The sequence below is a fragment of the Cimex lectularius genome, unplaced genomic scaffold (assembly GCF_000648675.2).
Source record: "Cimex lectularius strain Harlan isolate CLEC.00 unplaced genomic scaffold, Clec_2.1 scaffold3, whole genome shotgun sequence".
NCBI lineage: Eukaryota > Metazoa > Arthropoda > Insecta > Hemiptera > Cimicidae > Cimex > Cimex lectularius.
In genome coordinates, this window is record NW_019392688.1 from 1541888 (window position 1) to 1566438 (window position 24551).

Below are 24551 nucleotides of genomic sequence, written 5' to 3' on the forward strand. Positions count from 1 at the left end.
CTCGGACATCATTGTGTCGCCGATAATAGAATCCTGATTACACGACACTTGAAAAATGGCAAAAAGGAGGGAAAAGTCGAAAGGTTGTAGGTTGAGATGGGAGTTGGTTGCAGAGCGGATCGAAGTTGATTGAGCCGAAGGTCGTAGGTTCGAATCCCTCTCGTGACAATAGCTTTTTCATTTCAACTAAAACCTTACGTAAAAAGATTAATTAATCTCTAATTAACTTTCATCGTACAAAATTGAAATGAATTGACCTGATATATTGCTTATTTTCTTTGGTTTTGGTTGGACGTTCACTTTTCATCGAAGTTCAACAAGAATCATCAAAAGTTTCTGGCACTCCGGATGACGGCGAAGTCGACCCAAGTCACGTAATTGGATTCATGCCCGGATAACTGACAGGTCTTCACGAATGCGATTTCTTTCTTGTCTGACTTATTCATTGAAACTGATATGATGGCTATCGGCCAAAAATGGAAATACCTCCCGTTTCGGAACGATCAAAACGTGTAGAACCGCAAGAGGGGTTCCACAGATTGTTGCATACAGACTATGGTGACTTACTGAAAAATATTGGTTAATTATTAGTCCTATAGGCAATATAGGTCATTTTTTTGGGCGAAGTGAACAAATACATATTACGGTCCAGAGCTATGGAAAGACTTACAGCATTTTTTTAACTCTGCGTTTGCTTTTAGGTTTCATGATCAGTCATTCCTATTATATTGGAATTATTATTTTTTTAGTGTTTCCAAAACCTAGGATTTCCTTTACAAACCGATTGTACAACGTGCAATTTCAAATTCCATCCTCTTCTTCATTATACTAAGAATTAAAAAAATCTTCGCCTTTTGGTTTTTATTTGTTTATTATTGACGACCCAGTTGTGAAATTTAGTCTGTTAATTTTTTTTTTCTCGATGTTCTCTCTTTCCTGGCCGGCGGCCTACTGTAAATAAATCACACGGCTACTCCCCGGCCCACGCGCTCGTGACACAAGGCGTCCAGTGGAACGTGCTCGCACGCATAAAGCCTCTCCACGGTTTGATGAGACCGGCCGTGACCTCGTGCCCACATGGCCTTGACACATCCTCAAGTCAACGAGAACTTCCTGATATGAGGACCTCGAGAAAAAAAAAAAAAAAAAAAAAAAAAACATACCCCCTTGCATATCTGGTAGAAAAAGAGCATATGAAGCATCTTGGATTTCTTCGTTTGCTGTAAAACCCAAAGCCCGCGAGTTACTCTTCTCTAAATTTAGGATATTCTATTTTAGTGTAATTTTCCAAATAAACGGTTCAAAGCCCTCACACAACTTTTACAGTCCTAAGCTAAGGACAAAATCGCATTAACCTAAATAAAATCATTTTATTGATGATTGATGGTTTTAACTTTTACATATCAACGGAAATGTTTTTATCGATTCCCTTTTAAAGTTTACCATAGACGTATAAATTATTAACCCCAATTGGCCTTTATTGGTAAAATATTAGGATAATTGATCATTAATAATTGTATTTTCTCCTGGCAGTTTGGTGTTTGGTGGCAATAATTAAATGCGACATGGTGTCTTCATGAGTGATATTGGAGTTATCATTCTGTGATTTTCACTCTACGGTCGCACCCTGCTCTCTTTAATATAAATTGTTGAAAGAGGGTGTTTAAAATGCAAAATAGTTGTCACATCTGGCAATACAAGCAAAATCTTGTTCTCTCTCTCTCTCTCTCTCTCTCTCTCTCTCTCTCTCTCTCTCTCTTTCTCTCTCTCTTATATCTATCTATCTATCTATCTATCTATCTATCTATTTTTCTCTATCTCTCTCTCTCTCTCTCTCTCTCTCTCTCTCTCTCTCTCTCTCTTTCTCTCTCTCTCTATATCTATCTATCTATCTATCTATCTATCTATCTATTTTTCTCTATCTCTCTCTCACATTCTCTCTCTCTCTCTCTCTCTCTCTCTCTCTCTCTCTCTCTCTCTCTATTTATCTATCTATCACTATCTCTATCTTTCTCTCTCTCGCTCTCCGTCTCTCTTTTATATATATAAGAATTGTCCTTGAGATCAAATGTTGTGTGATTGATAAACAAAGCGTTCATCATCATCTATCTCTATCTACATATCTGTCTCTCTCTTCCACACACACTCTCTCCCCCCTCTCACTCCCTCCCTCACTCCTACTCCCTCTCTCATTATAAACGATTCGGTTTAATTTATTAGTCGGATTATGCAATATTTGTTTTAATTTACATGAAATTACAGTAATTACGAGGCATCAATTTATAGTGTTGAAAACCCGTAAAATCCTCGCGTAATAGGGGGGTAATTAATTTGAACTATTTTTACACGGTAGATTAAGGCATTGATGGTTTATTTAAGTGTAGATATTTAAAAAAACAAAGCAGGTAATTTTTTTCCAGTTAGCCGGATTTGAATAAGAATTTTAATAGATTCAAGGTTGACATTGAGACTCCTGAAAGTCTGGCCAGGCTTGAAAATGGGTCTTGGGTGCATAAAAGCCAAACAGTCAACAAACGTCTCTCCCCTCGGACGTTTTTTCTTTCAGAAGTTTGGCATCCGTTTTTATTTTACATTGAAATTTTTGGCAATACTGCCACGCATGATGCAGCGTTTTGGAAGCTGTAGCCAGGCCCTGGCGACCATTCATATTAATGTATGCGATTGCAAAAATAAAATCCAAATTCAGCGCTGAGTAAGCTAGTGATTAGGACAAAGTAGAATGTATTATATATACATATCACTTTAATGCTAAGTCGGCGGTCTAGTTCATTATTTCGTAAGAGGCATTACGGCCGGAAATCGTGAGTTTTTTTACTAATCGGCCTCTTCATTCCATTTAAGTACTATTGACTGTCGAATTTTAACCTGCTATCTTTGAAAATCATTATTAAATTATTACACTAAGAGGTTGATGAATCCCTTGAAAATTGTCAATACATTTTTTTATAGTTAAATAATTTTTACATAATAGGTCTCTTGATAAGGCACATATTTTGTCAATCATGACATGGCCGGAGTTTTTAGATGGAAAGGATATCATATCAATTGTTAACTATGTCAAATGCCAGTTTTTGGGTTATATTTCAAAGCGTTTTCCGTAGGTAGATCCTTTCTGATCCTATTTTCTGGATTGAGATTCAAGAGGTTCAATGAAAGTGTGGGAAAGCTCAAATGCGTCTGATAATTCACGAAGTAGAAAGGGGTAGATCCCATGGATAATGAAAAATTCCTGCAGGCCATCAGGGCAAACCGTCGAAATTTAATCTAGAAACGTTTTAAAAGACGTAAATTAGCGTAGAAATCAGCGATTAAATGGATTAAGAACGCTTGGAAAACTGGGACAGGGATTTCGTTCTCATTGAACCTTCTTTTTTGTTGTATACAACGGTTCATCGCATTTTCGGCTTACAGATTCAACGGATCTTTCCTGTGAAACCGATGTGATTTTTGCCCCGTTGCGACCAGGATCCTGAGCCGGATGTGGCACACGGCACCTAGGTGAACTGATAACGGCGTAGGCGTGTACAGCATACTTCCCACATAGCTTATAACACACAAAATGGTACCGGACCTCCTCCTCCGTCCATTTCAACTCGGTGGAATTTTTCTCTTTAAAGATTGAAAGAAAATAAAATTAAATGGTCCCTTTTCTCTATTACTCAAAATACCTATATATTCTGGTAGTGACAGAGGCACACTCTTTCTCTCCCTCTCCCTTTCTCATTCTCACACACTCTCTCTCTATCTCTATCTCTCTCTCTCTCTCTCTCTCTCTCTTTTCTCCCTCTCGCTCTCTTTCTTTCTCCCACTCTCTCTCCCTCTCCATATCTATCTATCTAGCCCTCTATCTATCTCTCTTTTATCTCTCTCGCTCTCTTCCTTTCTCTCACTCTCTCTCTTTCTCCCTCTCTCTCTCTCACTCAAACTACGTTTACTTCTTTCACTCTCTCTCTCTCTCACTTCACTAACACTTTTATAGAGTTTGAATTTTCAAATGTACGTATACAAAATCGCCAATGACCACTTCTATCAGCCCCAAAGAAATCCAAAGCTGTGAGAGGCAGTTACCATGGGAACTGGATGAGTACCACGTGGGATTGACTTACAGTATGATTTTTGTCATAATTTACCCGCGTTATTTGTGATCAGTGCTTCATACTCATTTTGTCATATACGAGGGAACGTGGCGTGGCGCACTGTAACCGATTTTGTTTTTCATTAAACTTCAAATTCCTTAGGTGATTAACAAGCTTTATAAACTTTTGCAAATTTAATGGTTATGTTTTGATTAAGAAGTCCTGAAGAATTAGACCGAATGAAGGTGTTATTGAACTTTTTTCCCAAGATTCCTTGGCATGACCAAGGCTAAGGTGAACATGATAAAATTTCAGAAGTTTTTTTTTTTGCATTCCTTTAGTTTTTATCAGACCGGTTTTGCATTTCTGAAGTGTATAATCATATAGTCATAGTTTTTTGTCAGAAGTTAGCATACCTGCAGGATGAAGGGACTTTTACCTTGGCCACGTGTCCGTGCTTTTTATCGCTTTTAAGGGGAAAGCTAGTCTTATTCTACCGAGCGAAGCAATGATGGGACCCAGGTAGAGCAGATGTCAAATTACGTCTGCCACCGACTTTCCCAACAGGCGTTACTTAAATTCTTGCCTCATAGGTTAATTAGACCGAAAACGTTTGCTCAACACAACCGCCCTTTAATCCCGTGAGTTACATTACGTGATGCATCTGAATATTCGCGGCATCTTTTTTCCACTAGCTTTACGAAACCTTGACCTATCCTTGGACATCTTGGAATGTCTCCAAATGGGAAAGATATTTTCGCCTAGCCTATCAACCCGATTCCCCCATTGATGATACACTTTTCAATTGTCATTTGATCAGCTAGCTAAAATGACAGACTTTTATAGAATACAAATATGGAAACTGTGCTTAATATAGCAGGAAAAAACGTAAAATTTGTGGAATGGATTGACCTTCTACCGTCATACCTTGTACGACGCTTTAAATTGTTTTCAATTTTACTTTGCCACCTTCGTTGGTCAATTAATATAGCACTGGATGAATGCATTGGGAACTAAAAAGTTTGAATTTACAAAAAAAAAAGAACATATAGTGCAAAGATTTATCATTTGAATTACTGACATAACCAAGATACCATTATTATGGTATATAAAGCCATTTTTTGAATCGCTAATTCGATACGGAGAAAAAACTATAGTGTAGCGGCCAATTGTCATTTAAATAAAACAAATACTTTACAAAAACGTACACTTAGGAATATATTTCATGACAATAATAATACAAAATGGGGGCGTCGGTGGCCGCAACGGTTAGGCGTTGACACGGCGCTCATCACTGTAAAGTAAAGGTCCCGGGTTCGAATCCAGCGGGTTCGAACCCGACAAACTTACAAATGGGCTTTTTTTCAAAAACACCGGCACCCTGAGGGTTTATATGACCTCTGCTGTTGCGAACCCTCTAAAAAAAAAATAAAATAACAATATAAATAATCTCAAAATCGGTCAAACTCATCCTCCCAAACTATTTCATGCCTTCAATATTATTTTAACGTTCAAGGGGAACCTAGGTTATAGGAAATGTAAGGAAAAAATTAAACTTAAGAGGAGTAGGAATTATTTTACTTATATACTCCGAGTGACAAATATGAGAGATGCTTAAATTATAGCATACCTTATTTATGTAACAAAATCCCTCAATCTGTATGGATGAATGAAAATAAAAAAATTTTAAATCTCCCCTAAAATGCTGGTTAATTTAAATATTAATAATTTTTTAAACAAAATTTATTCTGTTCAAAATATTTTTTATATTAATTTTAAATTAAATTTAAAAAAAAAATAAACAAAATTTAAAAAACTCGCTTTTATTATGACTCAACATTACCATTACTTGGGAGTTTATTACCTTCATTATAAACGTTATAAAAGCTCTGCCTCAAAAAAGAACCTGGGACGAACAATGATTTTTATTTTTTTCGAATTAATTTAGTATTATCTAACAAGGTATATTTATATTCTGCAGCACTTATAGACAAAACTACTGCAAAAAATCAAAATGTAAAGTAACCAGCCGATAGACTTTTAAATCTGGTAGTACTTGCTTCCCTTATATGTATGTATTGATTAATAATAATAATAAAATGAAAATAAACCGTTCCTTCAAAATATAGTGAAAGCAGTAATGTTCAAAGCATTCTTAATTACTAAAAACTAGTTTAATTGCCCTAGAATTTGAAAGTTTTTAAAATGTATTTTGCCACATTATAAATATGTACACGGTGTCATGAGACCCTTTGTAAAGTTAATTGCTAAATATATGCATTTTCTTTCGTTTTTCCGTCATAGTTGTTAGAGAATTTTGGCCATTATGAATATATAATAATCGACCATTTCTGTATTGACAGGTGAAAAAATTTTGGGATGAAAGGATCCTATAGTCTTGTGGAATTTTGGGGTTTTTCAGCCAAAGAAAGAGAAAAACCCATGATTCATATATCTTTGAGTTAAATAAATTTTTGATAAGGCCGGCAAGGATCGATAGCTTGTTAACTTGAGTTTTTTAGTGATGCCTTATATAATTTTTGTTTGTGAAGCAATCATTGTGAATTCGGCCATAGAACTGTTTACTTGTTATACCTTCCTTTCAAACCTTCCTTTTAATAAATGGGAGTAAATAGTAATTTCTTATCCAAAATCAGGTGATAAGGCCAATTGGAAATATCCTTCGTCGAACTTTCAAGGATTATATCCCCTTCATCAGGACTTTAAAACTATTTCTAATGATTTGATCATAAATAAAAATGATGACAATTAAATATTCATCTGAACAATTAAAGCAAATAAATAGATTATGAAAAGTTGACTTGTCTTTTTTTAGATTGGCGAGCCTTAGTACGACATTTTCTGCAAGTAACTCCAATTATTATAGCATTATTAATGCATTTCCTTTTATTTTTAAACTCCGGAATCTCTCAAATGCCATTTTGACGTTTGCCTAATTAAATGCAGGAAATGCATTGCATAATTTCGTTGGAGTCTGCCAGAGCTTATGTTGTTAGAACAAGCTGTCGATTCCAAAGGTCAGCCGGGGTTTTCGCAGTCTGAGCTTGTGAATTGACCACCCTTTGAACTGCCTAAAAATAGTCGGTTTACTATTTAAAAGGCCTTGGCGGAAAAAAAACGTGTATCGGAGACTGGTTTCATTAGACGATTTCGCCAAAGAGAGTCGAGAAAATTAAATGGTTTCAGTATTTACACGCGCTCAAAAGAATTGTAATTTTTGAAGGATGCCCTTAATTTTTCTTCCTCCGTGTTTATTGCTCGTAAACCGGCAGGATTCTGTTGTCTCAAGCCTTGAGACTCTTTGCCAAAGCTAACGGGGTTGTTAAAAATGAATTAAACCGAAACTAAACTTAGGCTTAAACATTGTTTTGCAACCTGTTTTGATTATCGCCGGCCAAGAGAGATGGAGACAGGAAACGATAACAGGCTCTGCTCGATTTGTTTTTACACTACTGCTACGTCAATTCGCATCAGTTTAATAAACGAAATAGTTTTTCCCCTCGGCAAATGTCCGTAAACATTTATACAGCTCTGCCGTTAAGCCTTCCTGGAAAGCTCGGTACTTCTTACAAGGAGAAAATAGACTCTGATTTTTCTCAAGCCTCCTTGACAAAGCCCTGAGGAAATAGGAAAATTGTGAAATTGCCCTGGATTGGTTGGGAGTCGATGACAGCATTTGGATCACTTAAGATGTCGTTGAGCCGATAAGTGTTCGACTCGAGTTTAATAGCGAGGATAGACCAGAATAAATCAGCTTTTATCTAACTTGACAATTTAAAAAAGAAACTATTGATACAATTCTGAAAACATTAAAGCAACGTTTGAAATAATGAATTTATTTGTAGCCTGAACATATAAAATACATATAACAATTCTGTGCCTATATTTTTTTTTCTTCCGGTTAAAACAGACGCAATGGACAGTACTGCACCCGGAGGACACAGGTTAAGAGAAACTAGCCAACAATGACCACTCAACAGCACAAAAACGCGAGGAGGTCTCGAAGCCATCATCGTTTAAAGCGATTTGGCTATAACATGTCCGTAGAGCTTGGACAGGAGGGTTAGGTTGGATCGAACGTTTGGATCGTATCAGTTCGACGATAAAATGTTGAGGTCGTTGTGGACACTGAGTTTGGAGACATAGTAAGGAGCTTTGGACAATTTGATAACTTGAGTGGAAGGATTGGATGCGCTGGATGGCTTGGTGGAACCCCACCACTCCGTAAGTCCAGACTAATTGCTGTAATGTCTTGTTTTAGAGTTAGTTGAGTTTTGACGGTCAAAACAGATTTCGTAGTTGACCAAGTCTGTTGCCCAAATGGGGATCCCACGTTAGTCAACTTTCCAGATCATTCTAAGTGTCAAACGAGTGGGAATCGGTAGTTCCTTTGTATTGGAGTAAAGTGGAGAGCAGTACTTATGTTTCCAGTGTAAATTTACCCCATGACATTTTTCCTTCGTTCAGACTTAACCTCCACGTTTTGCCCCAGTCGTGACAAGTTTTAAGTATTCTTGGAAGACAGAATACCATCAGCTTATGTAGAAATGATGGTGTAGAGACGTATAGGAATGTCAGTAGTATAAATGGTATTCAGGATGGGCCGAAGAATTCTCGCTTCTGAGAAGTCTGCCTGCATTGGTTTGATATCTGACAGACGTTCCTGCACCAAACTCAGAAGCGGCGGTCAATTAAATATGATTCAAGGATAATATCATCGTTAAATATTATACATATAAAGCTGTTGTATCTGAAGTCTAGTGAGCGTATTCCACGCCAGTCCACTCGTTAGGTATAGTCCTAAGGTGTAATATTTAACAATGATTTTTTAACCTAAGATTGCAACTTTCAGTTTTGATTTCCGTAGAAATGACTCATTATTGTTAAGTTAATTAAAGGTTTATTCCCAAAAAATTAATTTGATTTTTTCTATACGTTTTGACTTGCTTGCGTAGTTGACCAATGTTTTCCACGCGCATGTCGTTTGCTGTAAAGGTTTCAAACGATCGTAGATGTACAATTTTGTCGAATAGTCTATATTTTGGTCGACTTTTAGTTTTTGTTTTAGGTTTTTAGTAATTTTTTAAAGAATTCATATAGGGATTGTTCCAATACATACAGTCATGTAACTTGACCATAGTATTCTATGTATATATGGTTTCGCTTATGTTTATAGTTTTTCATTGTTTTATTAAAGCAAGCACATTGTGATTGTTAAAAATTTGGTCGGTTTGTTTTCGTTTGGTTAACGTTGTTTAAAATTTTGCTTCGATCATAGTGATTGGATCTATTGACATTTGACTTTTGTCTATCGACTTTGACATTTCTAGTACCTCGTGCTAGCTGGTTCACTTAAACTGGTTTCGCTTGGTTTTACGTCTAAGTATTGTATTGAAATTTTGCTTCTATCATAATGATTTTCCTATACGTCTACTTTGCGCTAGCTGGGTTATTGATCAATTAGTGTGGTTTCGCTTGGTTCTTCGTCTTTTAATAATTGTACTAAAATTTTGCTTCGATCATAGCGATTGTGTCTATAGTTTGATATTTCTAGTACTTTATGCTAGCTGGGTTATTGGTCATTTAGTCTGGTTTCGCTTGGTTCTACGTCTTGTATTGTATATAAGTATTGTATTAAAATTCTAGCTTCTATCTCAGTGATTGTGCCTATAGTTTGGTATGTCTAGTACTTTACGCTATCCTGGTTTTTGCTTACTTAGTTTGGTTTCGCTTGGTTCTACGTCTTGATCTATGTCTAGTACTTTTTGATAGCCAGATCATCTCTGGTCTCTTGGCCTGTTTCCCTTAGTTCTGCGTTTTTAAGTACTTTATTTTATATCATAGTGATTGTGTGTATAGTTTGATCTATCTAGTAATTTATGTATTATTATTTAGTAATTTATGCGTAGTCCCATAATCTGATTTCGCTTGGTTTTCCGTTTTTTAAGTTTTTAGTAGGGGTCCATACTCATCCCTGGTCTATGGTAGTTTTGTCGGATATATTTGAATCCAGTCAGAAATTGAACCCTTTTGCGTATGTTATTTTGAAAATAGTAACCGAGGGATGAAATAAGATCCTGTTGGGCGTGTGCCTCCGGAGCGAGGAAGGAAGGACGAGGGAGGAAACGTATCCGGTGTCTTCATTGTGAACGGGAAACGGCCGGGACAGCTGACACCCGTCCGGCTAAGATTTCTCTCTTTTCCTAAGGAAAACTCGATTGGACCCGTCAAAGGCTTCAGGGAAGCCGGATAAGGCGGGAGTTTGAGAAGGATGCCGGCGGTCTCAACTTCCTAAATCAAGCTGATAAAATCAACCTAAATGATAAAAAATTGTATTTGGGCCGACTGGGCGAGTTGGTCAAGGGTCCGTGCATGACCTGTGCAAGAAACCTACAGTCTATTGTACTGATTAAGCAAATTTTGGAGTTCAGCTCGTATGTGCAGGAATTTTTAGCCGAATTGTTTATTTTAATCATATAATTTGTTTTAAAAAAATAAGTTCGATTTGAATACGTGAGAGTAAATGTGGCATGTGATTATTCAAAAGAGAAAGTGCAGGAAAAATGTATGTATTGTGGATAGGACGTGAGAGTCCTGCATAACAACATGACGGATTATTCATTATGACAAATAAACCTATTTAAAAATAACACAACAAGTAAACATTAACTACTTCTAAAAAAATAATAATCTAAAATTGTTAATTATAAAATTAAATAAATTAAGACATATGCAGGAAATAGACTATGATTGGGTTGAGTAGTGAATACTTTTTAAAGGACAGTTGTATTTCGAGGTTCTGAATGCAGATTCGTTGTTGAATAACAACGGTAGTTTTACCATAAAAAACACCTCTTCCTTGAACACCCTGTAAGTGAAAAATCCGCAACTGGTACCCCGTGGGATTGGTAACTGGGTTAGGCGTAGGACGGGAGCGACGTGGGGTAAATGACGGGAACGAGTTACCACGCGTGCATGTCGATGGTTGATAAATTTTTTACAGGGTGCCGCCTTAAATGGACTGCGAGCGGACATGCCGCCCATGTAAACTTTACGAGCGAAAGCTGCACTTTTCATTCTATAGAGGGGGTGGCTTTCTTTATTTTATTATCGGTTTAATCCAGAGGCAGATGTTGCCTCGGACGAAGAAAGGATGACAATGGGATGCCCTTTCCGGTTTCTGGCAGCAGGTAACGCCGGAAGGAAGCCGGTGTTCCGCCGGATGCCAATTTACTACTATTGACCCTCAAGATCCTCATTATCTTAGCTAAAACGACTTAGCATTCACCATTGACTGTAATTTTTATTATTAAGGCAATGGCAGTTGAACCCTAGGTATTAATGCGCCTAAACGTAAGTTTTAGTACAAAGTTATTCAGATATCGTGAGATGCGGTCGGGTGTTTTTAGTACAAATTTGACTTCTGTATGTTGCACATTATTTTTTTTTGTTCTATTTTAAACATGGAATTTTTAAGTCTAATTTGTCTTATTTAAATTTATTGGTTTAGTTAAAAAATATATATGTACTGCATATCGAACATTCACATTTATTTTAAAACATTTTGACAATTTCTCGTTTATTTGGACTACACCCTTCATCAGCATCTATATTTTTTAGAAAAAGACCTAAGTATAACATTGATATACAAATTTTATACATACCATTAAAAAGCTTACTTTATATTTTATTCAATTTTTATTTTAAAAGACATGACCATCTTGCAACTGTAATTTACGTATAATTATATACATTTTTGTGACAAGGCGGCATAGCCAAGATGGAAGAAACAAATTGTTTAAGGACACATTAAGGAAGATTTTTCAGTCATTTTTAAGTAACATTTTAAGTAAACATTTTTGAGACTAACTTGACCAAAAGGATCGAGGTCACAACAGAAACGACACTTCTTTAAGTTTTTGCCGAGCTTTCGACGATTGTATCGTCATCATCAGGGCCTATTTATTTTAGGAAAATATCGCATTTAGAACATGTTATATGATTTTATTTTTTTAAATTACAAAAAACAATTATTTATCTTACTTTAACTCGATGAGTGTTGAAGTATATCTGGAGAGCAAGAAACTAATAATAAGATTAATTAAAATTAGGTGAAGCTCAGTATCTAAACAATAAACAGTATGGAGTTAATTAAAAACAATAAAAAATATAATATAAAAATTTTAAAAAATTATTTAAAACCACAACGTGGTCCTATAGGTTACCTCGGTTACACATAACTATAAGTACACGTCACTTTTTCTTAAAATAAATAATAAAAAATTTTTCTTTTGTAATTTTGTTTTTTTGAATGATATAAAATGTTCTAACTGCGATATTTTCCTAAAATAAATAGGCTCTGGTGATGACGATATAATCGTCGAAAACTCGGCAAAAACTTAAAGAATTGTCGTTTCTGTTGTGCCTCACTGAAGACCTTTTGTTCAAGTTAGTCTAAAAAATGTTTTAAGTGCAACAAATTTTAAATGTTGGATTTTTTAAAATAAATTTGAAGTTATTTTTATATATTTTTGTATAAATTTGGAATATTTGGTTTTAATATCGGAATAAAACAGGGACATTTGGGTGTAATCAGTTTTTTTCCACTGTTTTTCGTAATACATATGCGTTTTAAGATTTGTCTTTTAAAGGGGAATTGTTCAAAAACCAACATGTGCGGTTTTTATAAATTGGATGTGAGAAATTTATATATTGAAAAAGAGCTGTTATTTTTTTAAATATATTTTTTGTAATTATTTTATATCATACCTATGGTACTTTAACCGATTATCCATATTTTTTGTCTGATTTACGTATTATTTTTATCACATTCATCATAATTAATTGAATAAATTAGATTATTTTCTTGATTTCTCTTCCTAGAAACTTTTACTGGGGGTGTAAACTATTTATTTTATTTTGAGATTTAAAACCGATTTTTTCCACATATCTTAACAATTAATTGAGTCAATTACATTATTTTCTTGATTTCACTTTTCTAGAATATTTTATTGGGGGGTATAAACTATTTATTTTATTTTGAGGTTTAAAACCGAATTTTATGTAATCAACACCGTACGTTTTAAAAGTTCTATTTTTCTGATATATTGTTAGTATAAGTAAGTGAAGAGAAGTTTTTAATGTTATTTTCATTTTGCTTTTAACTAATTGTATTCTTTGCGCTCTGATCGGGTTATTAATTTTTTTAGAATTGTTAGTTTCTAAAGTTTTAATTATACTTATATGATGAATATTTTATATATCACAATTCTTTTATATTATTATTAGAATATCCATTTAGTGTGGGTACATAAAAAAATTATTTTTAAATCTTTTCAATTAATTAAGGTTTTGGTTGAGATAAAAAAAGTCAGTGTCACAAGCGGGATTCGAACCCACGACCTTCGGCTAAATACGCCGCTGCTCTACCACTTGAGCTATCGTGACTTCGATCCACTCGGACACCAACTTCCCATCTCAACCCCGCCTTTTGAATTTTCCCTCCTTTTTGCCATTTTTCAATATTTTTAAATATTTCCAATAATCTGTGTGAGAAAGATTAAGTTAACCTCTGTTCATTAGATTCTTTTCTGATCTGTCTGAGTAAGTGTTTTTAATATGCCAACAAATGATTTTTTAATAGTTATATATAGCTAGTTAATTCTGGGAGTTTTTTCTGTTTCTAATGTAAATTTTATATTTTTATGGTGTTAGTTAAGTGAATCTAAAAATGGTTTAATTTTATATACCTTTTTTAATTAAAAAAACATCATCAATATATGTAGTAAGAATTTTTCTATTAAAAATACACGTAGAAATTTTTCTAACAAAGACTAAACAATTTTTATGTTTTTGTGACATAATTTATTGGGTTTCTCGAAGCACTTATGTATCCTATGAATGTGCAAGTTTTTGATTTTTAGAATTTAATATTTCCACTACGTATATAAAATATTGTCTTAAAATCCAGAACAAAGTACTAGGCGATAAAGTAGGTGGATAAAGTTACATTTCAACTAATTTGTTGAACTGTTTACCTCGAAGATCAAAGCCCAAATAAATTCTTTAAAATTATTACACGTAATCTATTTTATATTCATCTCCAAATATGAAATATGTTGAAACATTAAGACGTAATAGTTGAGACAGGATATAAGATATATAAGAAGGGGGCGTAAATTCCGCGGAAAAAGCGTAGTGTACACGTGGGGAACGTAAAACCCTAGCTCTCACACATTGTTGCCAATTTATACGCTTTATTTTTCAACTTGAATATATTTTTTGGCCCGTTTGATGTGACGGCCTCTTCCAAGTGCTACGTCCAATCCATTTTAATACCTCTTTCGCAATTGAGATTTAATATTGGCGGACCAATTGGCCTCTCCTTGGTCCGTGATTTCCGCCGATGCCCGATTCAAACTACGACATGGGCCAGACCGGGTGGGGACTATTCATAAATATAAATACTAAACAGGATGCTTGCCTCGATTATGCAACGAGACATACCTTAAATACATATTTATATAATGGGTTAATGCTTTAGATAACGTATATCCTTCCTTTTTTAAATTGAGGATACGAGGGATTTTTGAAATATCTTCCGCCCATGGTAACTTTTCCCCGTCTTGTTAACACAAGACTAGCATGTGTCCTAGTAAATTCAAGGCTTTTCCATGGCCGAGAAACCAAAAATACCTTAGAGGATTGTGCTCTTTTCAATACGGAGTGTATTGTCAAACTGTTCTCGATTCGAATTGACGTTATCACAAGCTTTTAAATTGGTTTCACTTACTTTCTACCAGAGTTTTTTGGCAGTTGACACACCCACATTATCGATTCAACAACTTAAGGTTTTTTTCGAAATGTGTGGTGTTTAGTGACCCCCAATTAATGATTATTTGGAGATCGTGAGATGCGGTGTGGTGTGACGTAGGTTTTTAGAAATACATTTTCGTTACCGTTCCAACGTTTCGATATTTATTGAGATCATCTTCAGAGCTCAAAGTGTTTGTTTTCTTTGTAGAGTGTCATTATTGGGTGTCCTGTTGAGAGAGATGATCTCAACGTTGGCACGTTAAAGAAAATGTTTTTCTTTTGTGGTTTTTTATTTTATAAATTGTTAAACAGTATGATTTCAGGATGACACTCTCTCTCTCTCCTCTCTCCTCTCTCTCTCTCTCTCTCTCTCTCTCTCTCTCTCTCTCTCTCCCTCNTCACTCTCTATTCCTCCCTTTTCTCTTTCTATTTCTCCCTCTCTCTCTCTCTCTCGCTCTCTCTCTCTCGCTCTCTCTCTCTCTCTCTCTCTCTCTCTCTCTCTCTCTTCCCTTTCACTCTCTTTCTTGTTATTCTATTTCTTTCTTTCTCCTCTCTCCTCTTATTCTTTTTTTCTCCCTCTCCTTCCTCCCCCTCTCTCTCCCTCTCTCTCGTTCTCTGTCTGTGTTCCTGCATGTCTCTCTCTCTCTCTCTTTCCCTCCTTTCTATCTTTCTCTCTCTCACTTTCCCTCCTTTCTATCTTTCTCTCTCTCACTTTCCCTCTCTCCTCTCCCCTCACAAATCTACCTGTTCAAGGTGCCTACTTCACTTTTGAGGGTTTCCTATCCTTATCATAATTTGTAGTTCGGTCGAGTCCGATCATTTTAGTCTTCCATGTCCACGTTCGTTTACCAACAAAGATAGATAGACCAAACCACTTCTCCATAACCCTGCAGGTCCCATGAAAAATGATAGGATTGTAGATTTTTGCAGAAAAGGAGAACAGGTCGTTGTTGCCAATAATTGCTATATATTTTTGAATTTGTGTGGTCGTAAATGTCGACCCCACCCCGTATTCAACAGCCGGTTTTTGATGAGTCTGAAGTGCTACTTAGTAAGAAGAGAAGCTTTTCATAAGAGGAGATAATGTTCAAAACAAGGTTCAGTGTCGAGATTAAAATATAGGCGTGATGTAATTTTGACAGATAAGATCGGCTTTCCTCCAATCCCCGTATTTTATCTAATTGAGATAGACAGAAAGTCGCCGACTGATAGCGGCTTCCGCTCCGGAAGTCACTCCCCTGGCAGTACGGATTCGCCTTCAGGTGCCTTCTAAAATTACACTTCCTCCAGATTCGGCATACGGCACCCTTGTTCTCTAATTGAACCCTATAAAAATAGTCCTGGGGGAAATCGACGGAATTCGGACCGGGCCATGACTAAAACTGAGCTAGACGATGTCACGACGAGATAAACAAGCCTTTAGGGCCATTGCCAAAATAAAACCAACCTTGCCAGTCCTTTTGTAACACATTTTGGATATCATCTTCACAAACGTTCATAGTTAGGCTCATTTTCTATTCTATTTCAAGGTCTCAAATTGCAAAATAAGAACAATTTAATTAATTTGTATATACATGTCAAACCATTATTATCGCAAGGTGTTGTATATTGTTCAGTTTGCTTCTTCGATAAAAAAGTAATGATTTGGAACGTCATGGCAATGTTATGAAAGAAGCGTTTAAATCTCTAAACGATCTGGATAATGTTTTCCGCATGAGAAAGTCGGAAAATGGGGTCTCCCACCCCAACTATATTTAAATATAAGCCTATGGAAAGATCGATTGTTGGAATATAAATTCCAGAAACGTTTTATTATACGTGGCCATAGTGAATCTTCCAAATCTTAGAAATACCCGGAAAGTCATACTGGATAATCGATTTCAACGCCAGTTTTAATTTGTTGGCCGTCGGATGATGGACTTTTACTGTTAATAACCTCACTGGGTCCGCCTACTCTCGCTGGTTTCTCTTCCAGGCGGTTTAAGTCTCTCTGTGTAAAGTTCATTCGCAAATTGTATAAGCTGCGTGCTAAGAAGGAATGAGAGGAACTAGACAGACGCAGGTGCGAGGGTTCGCAACAGCAGAGGTCATATCAGCCCTCGGGGTGCCGGTGGTTTTGAAAAAAAGCCCTTTTGTAAGTATGTCGGGTTGGGTTCGAATGCAGGGCCGCTGGATTCGAACCCGGGTCCTTTACCTTACAGTGATGAGCGCCGTGTCAACGCCTAAACTGTTGCGGCCACCCACGCCCCCGCGACTGTTTATTGTTATCTATTAAATAAATTTGATTATCCTCGTTATTCTAGCTTGTGTCAAAGCAGGGTGGAAAGAATGATACACAAAGACAAGTACTATAGAATAATAGTTTAATTTTAAGCCCGAAATAAATTTTTAGGATAAACATATCTTAATGACTTAGCTAGTAAGTAGGACCGCCACGTTGATATACCTTAAATGATTTATTATTGGGTTTTGTTTTTAATGAAACGGGTTTTATTCAATCCAAGGCGTTGAACTTTTTTTTGTCATTGCGTTTATGAAGTTGATGGATTTTGATAGGGGGCTGATTAGAGACTTTTGACTTGTCGCTCTTTGACCCCATTTGTTTTTCATGACCTGACCCATTCCGCAACGCTAAATAAGCCCTCTGTTCGCGTTATGTCTTCGCTCTAAAAATTTAACTCTGCAGAGAAAGTGGAAGACTAATGGGCCAATAATAGCAGAGAAATCTGACGAGGCGGTGATTGATTTTTTTTCACACCCGAAAGCCTCCCGTTACAGTCGGAAATTGGTTTTGAATGTTTGAAATTGGCTATTTCCGATTTTTACGTTTCGACATTGCTATGTGTTCGAATGGCATATTTTTTCAGGAGTTCGTTAAATTCGGTAAGACGAGAATAAAATATAAATTGTAGTTTCGCCATTTCCGTTCATTTTGGTCAGCCTCGTTCGGTCTTCAGGGTCTTGAAAATAACAAAACGCATTTCGCAAACAAAATCACCGAGGATAGTAGACCAAAATAATCGCAAACGACCAAAACCACTCCGCAGACTTCATGGGGAAATCATACAATTTAAAACATAAATATAAACTTAGCAGATATTAATTTAGAAACTCTATGAATTTTTTATACTGAAAACAAATATTAATTGTAAATTCACTAATTTCGTGGTCCGCTTGACCAATTAATATATTACAATTAATTAAGATTTTTAGTTGAGATAAAAAAGTCAATGGCACTAGCGGGATTCGAAAAATGGCAAAAAGGAGGGAAAATTGAAAAGGTGGGGTTGAGATGGGAAGTTAGTGTCCGAGTGGATCGAAGTTACGATAGCTCAAGTGGTAGAGCAGCGGCGTATCTAGCCGAAGATCGTGGGTTCGAATCCCGCTCGTGCCATTGACTTTTTTATCTCAACTAAAAACCTTAATTAATTGCAAACGTGGAATAATAAAAAATATGGAAAAAATTATATTAGAGTTTTTGCTTTCAGATGAGCGGGACCCCATGCAACCAGTGGTTAGGTACAGCAAGGACCTTGGATGTGGAACTGGGACTGCCATGTGGCTTTTAGACATTCCTGCTGGTCCAATTAGTCCTCAAGGTATTTATATTTTGTTTGTTATTTTTCTTTCTGTTTTTAATCATTGTCTCTTTTTTCAGATAAGAAGAAAATGATGTGCTTTAGATATTATAGTGGCTTGTCATTTTCCTGTTTGGCACAGTCGGAACCTATGGAAATTGAATCAGTTTGTGCCTCTAGGGAAGATAACCATACAAAGTGCAAAGAAGGAATGGGAGGAGTGAAGAAAAGGGACCTGCCCAGGCCGGGAGACTTAATGCGTTTGAGGGCAAAGCATTCGAATTGTAGCTCAGAGAGTGAATCGGAGCCAGAAAGTTCCTCCAAATACAGAAAAAAGGGCTGGAGATTGCTCAAGAAAAAGTCATCCCTGCCAAACGGTTTTGTTCACCAGGAGGTAGAAGATTCAGACACGGATTCCTCTCGGACGAGCTCCAAGGATTTACCCACCTGGAACTCTCATGAGGCACAAAGGTCTGTCGACGTACCTGAAACAAATTCAGAGTACTTTCCAATTTGGAGTAACAAGTCTCCTCCAAGTCAGCCTTCCGTATATGAGACTGTATATCCACCTGGAGATGATGATGAACCACCACCTCTTCCACCTAGAGCATTTCCTCCTAGACATAGACCATTAGAAAGGACAAGAGCAATTTGTGGAGCCTTGCGAATTCCTCCTCCTGAAGTACAAAGAAGGAACAAACCTTGTGAAGGGCCCATTCTACCTCCAAGACCTGTGAAAAAAATTACACACCCTGAAGATAGTTTTGGGTATGCTTTAAATTGTTTATTCTAATGTAATTGCCCTTAAAAGTATTAAATTATAACTATTACATTTATTATTTTATGGGTTCGTTGTAACAAAATATTTAATTTTTCAGATTTGAAATTGTGGATACTGATGAGTTATCAAATGCATCCAGTTTGCAAGGTGACGATGTATCAGTAGTGGTGTCAAAGACTATAGAAGGAGACTCGACTGCTCCATTAGCTACCCCCGAACATGATTCAAGTGAAGCCACAAATCGTCATAAATCCCCAGCAATCACTGACAGAAGGCATCAACAAACAGACTCTTCAACAACGCCTGCCGAGGCCATGGTCACATCTTCAGATGGTGCGATGGCGATGACTACCCATTCATCAAGCTCTGACTCTTTAGTCTCGGCCTCTGATGAACCGCCTCCTTTAAGAATGCACCGACCATTATCGAGACAGGTCAGCCATCCACCAGTGGCCATTCGTAGTAACCATGGTGTATTGTCACCACAATGTCCACCGACTCCAACACATCACGCTCGACCAAACCGTCACCATCACCATACACCACCTTCACCACAGCCTCCTCCACCAGAAGAACAAGAGCCACCAGAACAGCCTCAGGACTCTTTTTTGGCATCTACTGCTTCTGTTGCAAGGCATGTAACTTCAACAAGACTCCCATCAATTCCGGAAAGAACTGTCAAACACCAAAGAGTAGAGACAAGCGATGAAGACCCACTGCCTCCTTGTAAGTTTTTCTTTTTTTTAATGCTAACACTTTTATTTCTAAACTAAACTATTGTGAAAAAAGTGATTTTTAATATGCAACTGAATTAACACAATTAATGATGTGATTTGGACAAGTTCTTAGCTCTTTAATTTAATATTATGGCAATTTTGATTCAGTTTCTAATAAACAAACTTAATGTTACAGATTGGGAAGCAAGAATTGATAGTCATGGTAGAATATTTTATATCGATCATGTGAATAGAATGACAACTTGGCAAAGGCCAAATCATGGTACTTTAACGAGGGCCAGAGCTTCTACGAATGAACTGCAAAGACAACAGTTAGATAGGAGGTATGTATATGTATTGTAGTGATTAATATTTTTTAGTGAGCATTAAAAAAAATTAATAGTAGTAGTAGTAAGATTTATTTAGTATCAGCAAAAAAAGAATTATACTAAACAAATTGACATGAAACTTTTTTGGCTTGGTAAAAATTGTTTACAGGATTGAAAAGTTAATAATTTTGGTCATTTTAGGTATCAGTCAATAAGGAGGACTATAACATCAAGGCAAGCGGAAGATCTAGCAGAAAGGAACGCTGAGATCCCAGCATTAAACACTCCTCCCGATTTATACTCCCCGGCCCTCAGGTTCCTTTGTAGGCCTGATTTTTTTAGCCTTTTGCACACAAATCAGGTATTGCTATTAAAAAAAAATTGTTATTAACTTACTCTTAATTTGCATTTTATTAATTTCAGGAAGGACTTTCCCTATATAACAGAAACGGTTCTCTCAAGCACATGATATCCAAAATAAGGCGTGATGTCGGGGCTTTCGAGAGGTACCAGCACAACAGAGATCTAGTCGCCTTCATCAACTGCTTTGCCGATCCAGTTAAAGAACTTCCAAGAGGATGGGAAACAAAATTCGACAGAAACGGGAAGGTAATTATTTACGCTATTAGAACACTTGCTTTATAAGATAAAACTAAATTTATCTCAACCTCAATTGATATTGGCTCAGTTTTGTTGATTTCTTCTTTGTTGTAATGTTTCATTTTGGTTTAGTTATAAGGATTCAGGTATTAAAATAACAAACACAAAATAGTTGGATTATTTTACTTTTCTGCACAAAATTTTAATTTGAGTGAATAAGAAACCAACAGAAATTTTACTTCTCTCATAGTGGCTTGAAATTATTGGCTAAATGCTTGCTTTTAACTAACCCTACTAACAAATCCTTCAGCAATTCTTCATTGACCACACTTGGAAAAGGACGACATTTATGGACCCTCGGGTCCCGTGTGATCTACCTTTCTTGAATCCACACAAGATCAACCCCTGGCAGCTTCGGAGGCGGTCAAGATCTGCTGGAGAGCAGGATCTAGCTTTCGCTAATGTAAGGATCGAATGATCACTAACCTCGACATAGTAACCTATAACTAACCTTATTCCTTCGGACTGCATGATAGCTTTTTAGGTTGATAAGGGTAAAATTAATTTGATTTTTATTCCAGGCTCCGTTACCTCCTCCTCGTCCTGGTCCTTCAGGATTGTCGTCTAGGGTCCTTGAAGTCCCTACGGCTTACAATGACAAAGTAGTCGCCTTCTTGAGACAGCCGAACATTATGGACATCCTGAAAGAAAGACATCCACAGGTTGCAAGTTGCCAGTCGCTGAGAGATAAAGTGAACTGTGTACGGGTCGAAGGGACTCAAGCATTACAGAACTACTGCCATGACATCGATCTCACTATCTTATTAAGGTTAGTGTTTCATTTACATTAGCAAGTTAAGAAAACAAGACAAAACATATGATAGCATCAGTGAGAAAAAAAAACGCATTTCTGTTCATTCGGATGATGGCTATTAGATTTTTGTCCGCCCATAAATAATATATAATATAAATATAATTTTTTATTACCCTAGTAAATAAAGAAGGAAAAATATTTGACGCTGTAGGATAATTTAGATAATTTAATAAATAAAACAGTAAATATGATCTTTTTACATACTGTATTTTCCTCCCTAATTATAGAAAATGAATTATTTTGTATCTTTTGTTTTGAAGAACAACTGAAAATTAATACACAAGCATAATGTTCTTAAAACACAATGCTGATTACATATGATATAATTTATCAAATATATCAAATTGCATTTTATTTCTCCTTATTTTGAAGGGAAAATCTCAGAGACTATAAGCATTAATACATAGATTTGTAAGAAAAATTTGTATAGAAAAAGATTCGTATAGAAAAATTTGCCACTTCATGAAGTGTAACCATTAAATGATAATTAATAAACTCTTAAATATTTTAAAATTATTTTTATTAGGATTTTTTTTTAATGAACTTACATAGTCACACGTTTAATGAGAAAACTTCTTATAAACAAATTTAATGCTCATTCGTATAGAATATTTGTATTTACACTATGTAGCATATTTGGGGGGGGGGGGGGCTGCAGTGGCAAAATGTTTAGGGAGTATCCGTCATGTTTGCAGTTCTGGGTTCGAACCCCAACAAATCCCAAAGCTTTTTAATTGATTATATAATTGTAAAGTGATTTGATCCCATGTCCATGACACCCAACGAGCAGTTGCATTTTAAGCCCTCCTGTATGCCAGGAAACTTCAAGGTATAGTATATTTTAAATATACTACTTATTCCATGCCCCGTTCCTTCCTTGTCGAGTATGTCATCTAGGATCCTTGAATTATAAAAGGACACATCCTAAGCAAAATCGGATAGCTATAAGTTTTTTTGGGCAATTTCTCAATCATGCTAAGCATAATTATTATGATTAATTCTATTTTAAACAACGTCTAAAACGTAATTCTTGTCATAATTATTAATTCACATCTTAATTAAAATCAATTAAAAAGTTTTCTGAATGGCGTCAATTTTTGTGATCACAGTTACCACCACAAGTCACATTTGGGTTTTTGTACTGTGAGGTCTTTAAGGTTTTATGTAAATTTAATAAATTATTAATTTATGGTACAAAGTAATAGATGAAATCAGAGAGTATCCGGTGTTCCATTTCTTGCAAGTCGATGTCAGGATAAATATGGATTGATATAACACACCTCTCATTGTTAATTTTATTTTTTATGCAAATCTACTTTTTCTTTGTTTTTTATATAATTTGTAAACATGTCAATTTTTGAATTATATGACCTTGATTTGGACTATGCTTATTACACAAATCGGTTGGGTAAATGATCTGAGAGAATTTTTGATATTTTCGTTTATCCACTTTATTTCAAGGCTGTCTCCAATCAGTAGCTAGTAATATTCGGCCTAGATTACAAATCCTATTTCTATTTGTCATAAATAAATAGTTTGTTTATTTTTTAACAAAAATTTTATACATGCTTTTCATAGATTGTCCTTTTTTAATAATTCAAATTCAGTTTTTTGACAACGGCCAACGATGGACGTTAAATTTAATACAATTCCAAATATGAAAGTGTCTCCTTGTTGGCCCCGATACATTATTCAGTCGTCATGAGCCGCCCTTTTTGACCCTGTTCCTAAATTCCGGAAGTCCGGATTCGTCCAGGGGAGTCGACTGATCTTCCTCATGCGGGCTTCCGGCACATCTGATGTACAAAATTCGGGTTAAGAGAGTCAATTGGAAACATTTTTCTTCCATTCAAGTCGATAAATTATTATGGAGTTTTTTTGCTGTAACCAATTGACTATAAAATTACGACGATGAGATTTATTTCTGGCTTATTATTTCAACGGACCAAAGACGAAATTCGGTGATAATTCCTGCTTAAGCTTAGTTATCCAATTTTCGACTAAAAATGATGTTGGATGCTTCAGCCAAAAAAAAGTTTGATCTGGCGTTTCCGGTTTTTAGTTGGAATTCGCAAAGACGAGCACGCAATCGCGTAATCCGTCTGGCAAACCAGATGGTGAAGCTGTTGTAAAAAGCGAGCGGATCGAAAGCTTCAAAATTATCAAATTTCAGCATGATTCAAAACTTGATAAGTGTCTTGATGAATTATCATCCTCTGTAAAATCAAGTTTAAAATGTGAGGTTTTCTATTTTGGTCTGTGGGGGTGATAAACCTATCATCTTGGTCTGCCTATCCTCGCTGATTTTTGTCAGTTCAGACGTGCTGCCTTATTTCGCCATCTTCAGTGTTTTGTTGATTTTTATGGAATGAAGTTTTAATTACGAGGTCGTGGAGGTCGAGTGATGTTTGATGGATTGTAAGGTTTTTGATTTTTGGTCATTTTCTTTTTAGTTTGCGCTATATTTTAAATGGTGAAAATGATGTTTGTTGGTTATTGTTAATCTGTTTATTTACGAGTTTTTTTAGTGTTGAATTGTTTATACATTTTTAAGTTTTAGAGTATGTGCATTTTTCGTCCTTTTTATATGTTGTGTGTAGTTTCATACTTGTTTGTAGTGTTGACGGTCTGTGTTGTTTTCTTAGGTGTGTCGCGTCCCTAAATGATTTGTTATGTTCTTTGATTTTTCGTCCTGGCTGTCTCCTCATTCACATGTTAGTATTTATTTATACTCCTTCTT

At 35.9% G+C, this 24551-nt stretch overlaps 1 protein-coding gene across 3 annotated transcripts in view; it reads left to right on the plus strand.

Annotated features, from left to right (window-relative positions):
• Positions 1-24551, plus strand: part of LOC106662221 (E3 ubiquitin-protein ligase HECW2) — a 120894-nt gene that overhangs the window by 47346 nt on the left and 48997 nt on the right. For 2 of the 3 annotated variants that reach the window (XM_014386115.2, XM_014386117.2), the window contains 8 exons: positions 18422-18532; positions 18592-19279; positions 19390-20018; positions 20205-20352; positions 20539-20698; positions 20761-20946; positions 21248-21400; positions 21519-21766. In XM_014386115.2, coding sequence (XP_014241601.1) covers positions 18422-18532; positions 18592-19279; positions 19390-20018; positions 20205-20352; positions 20539-20698; positions 20761-20946; positions 21248-21400; positions 21519-21766 — 2323 coding nt within the window. The remainder of the gene's footprint in view (positions 1-18421; positions 18533-18591; positions 19280-19389; positions 20019-20204; positions 20353-20538; positions 20699-20760; positions 20947-21247; positions 21401-21518; positions 21767-24551) is intronic. The other variant, XM_014386116.2, reaches the window with a different exon arrangement.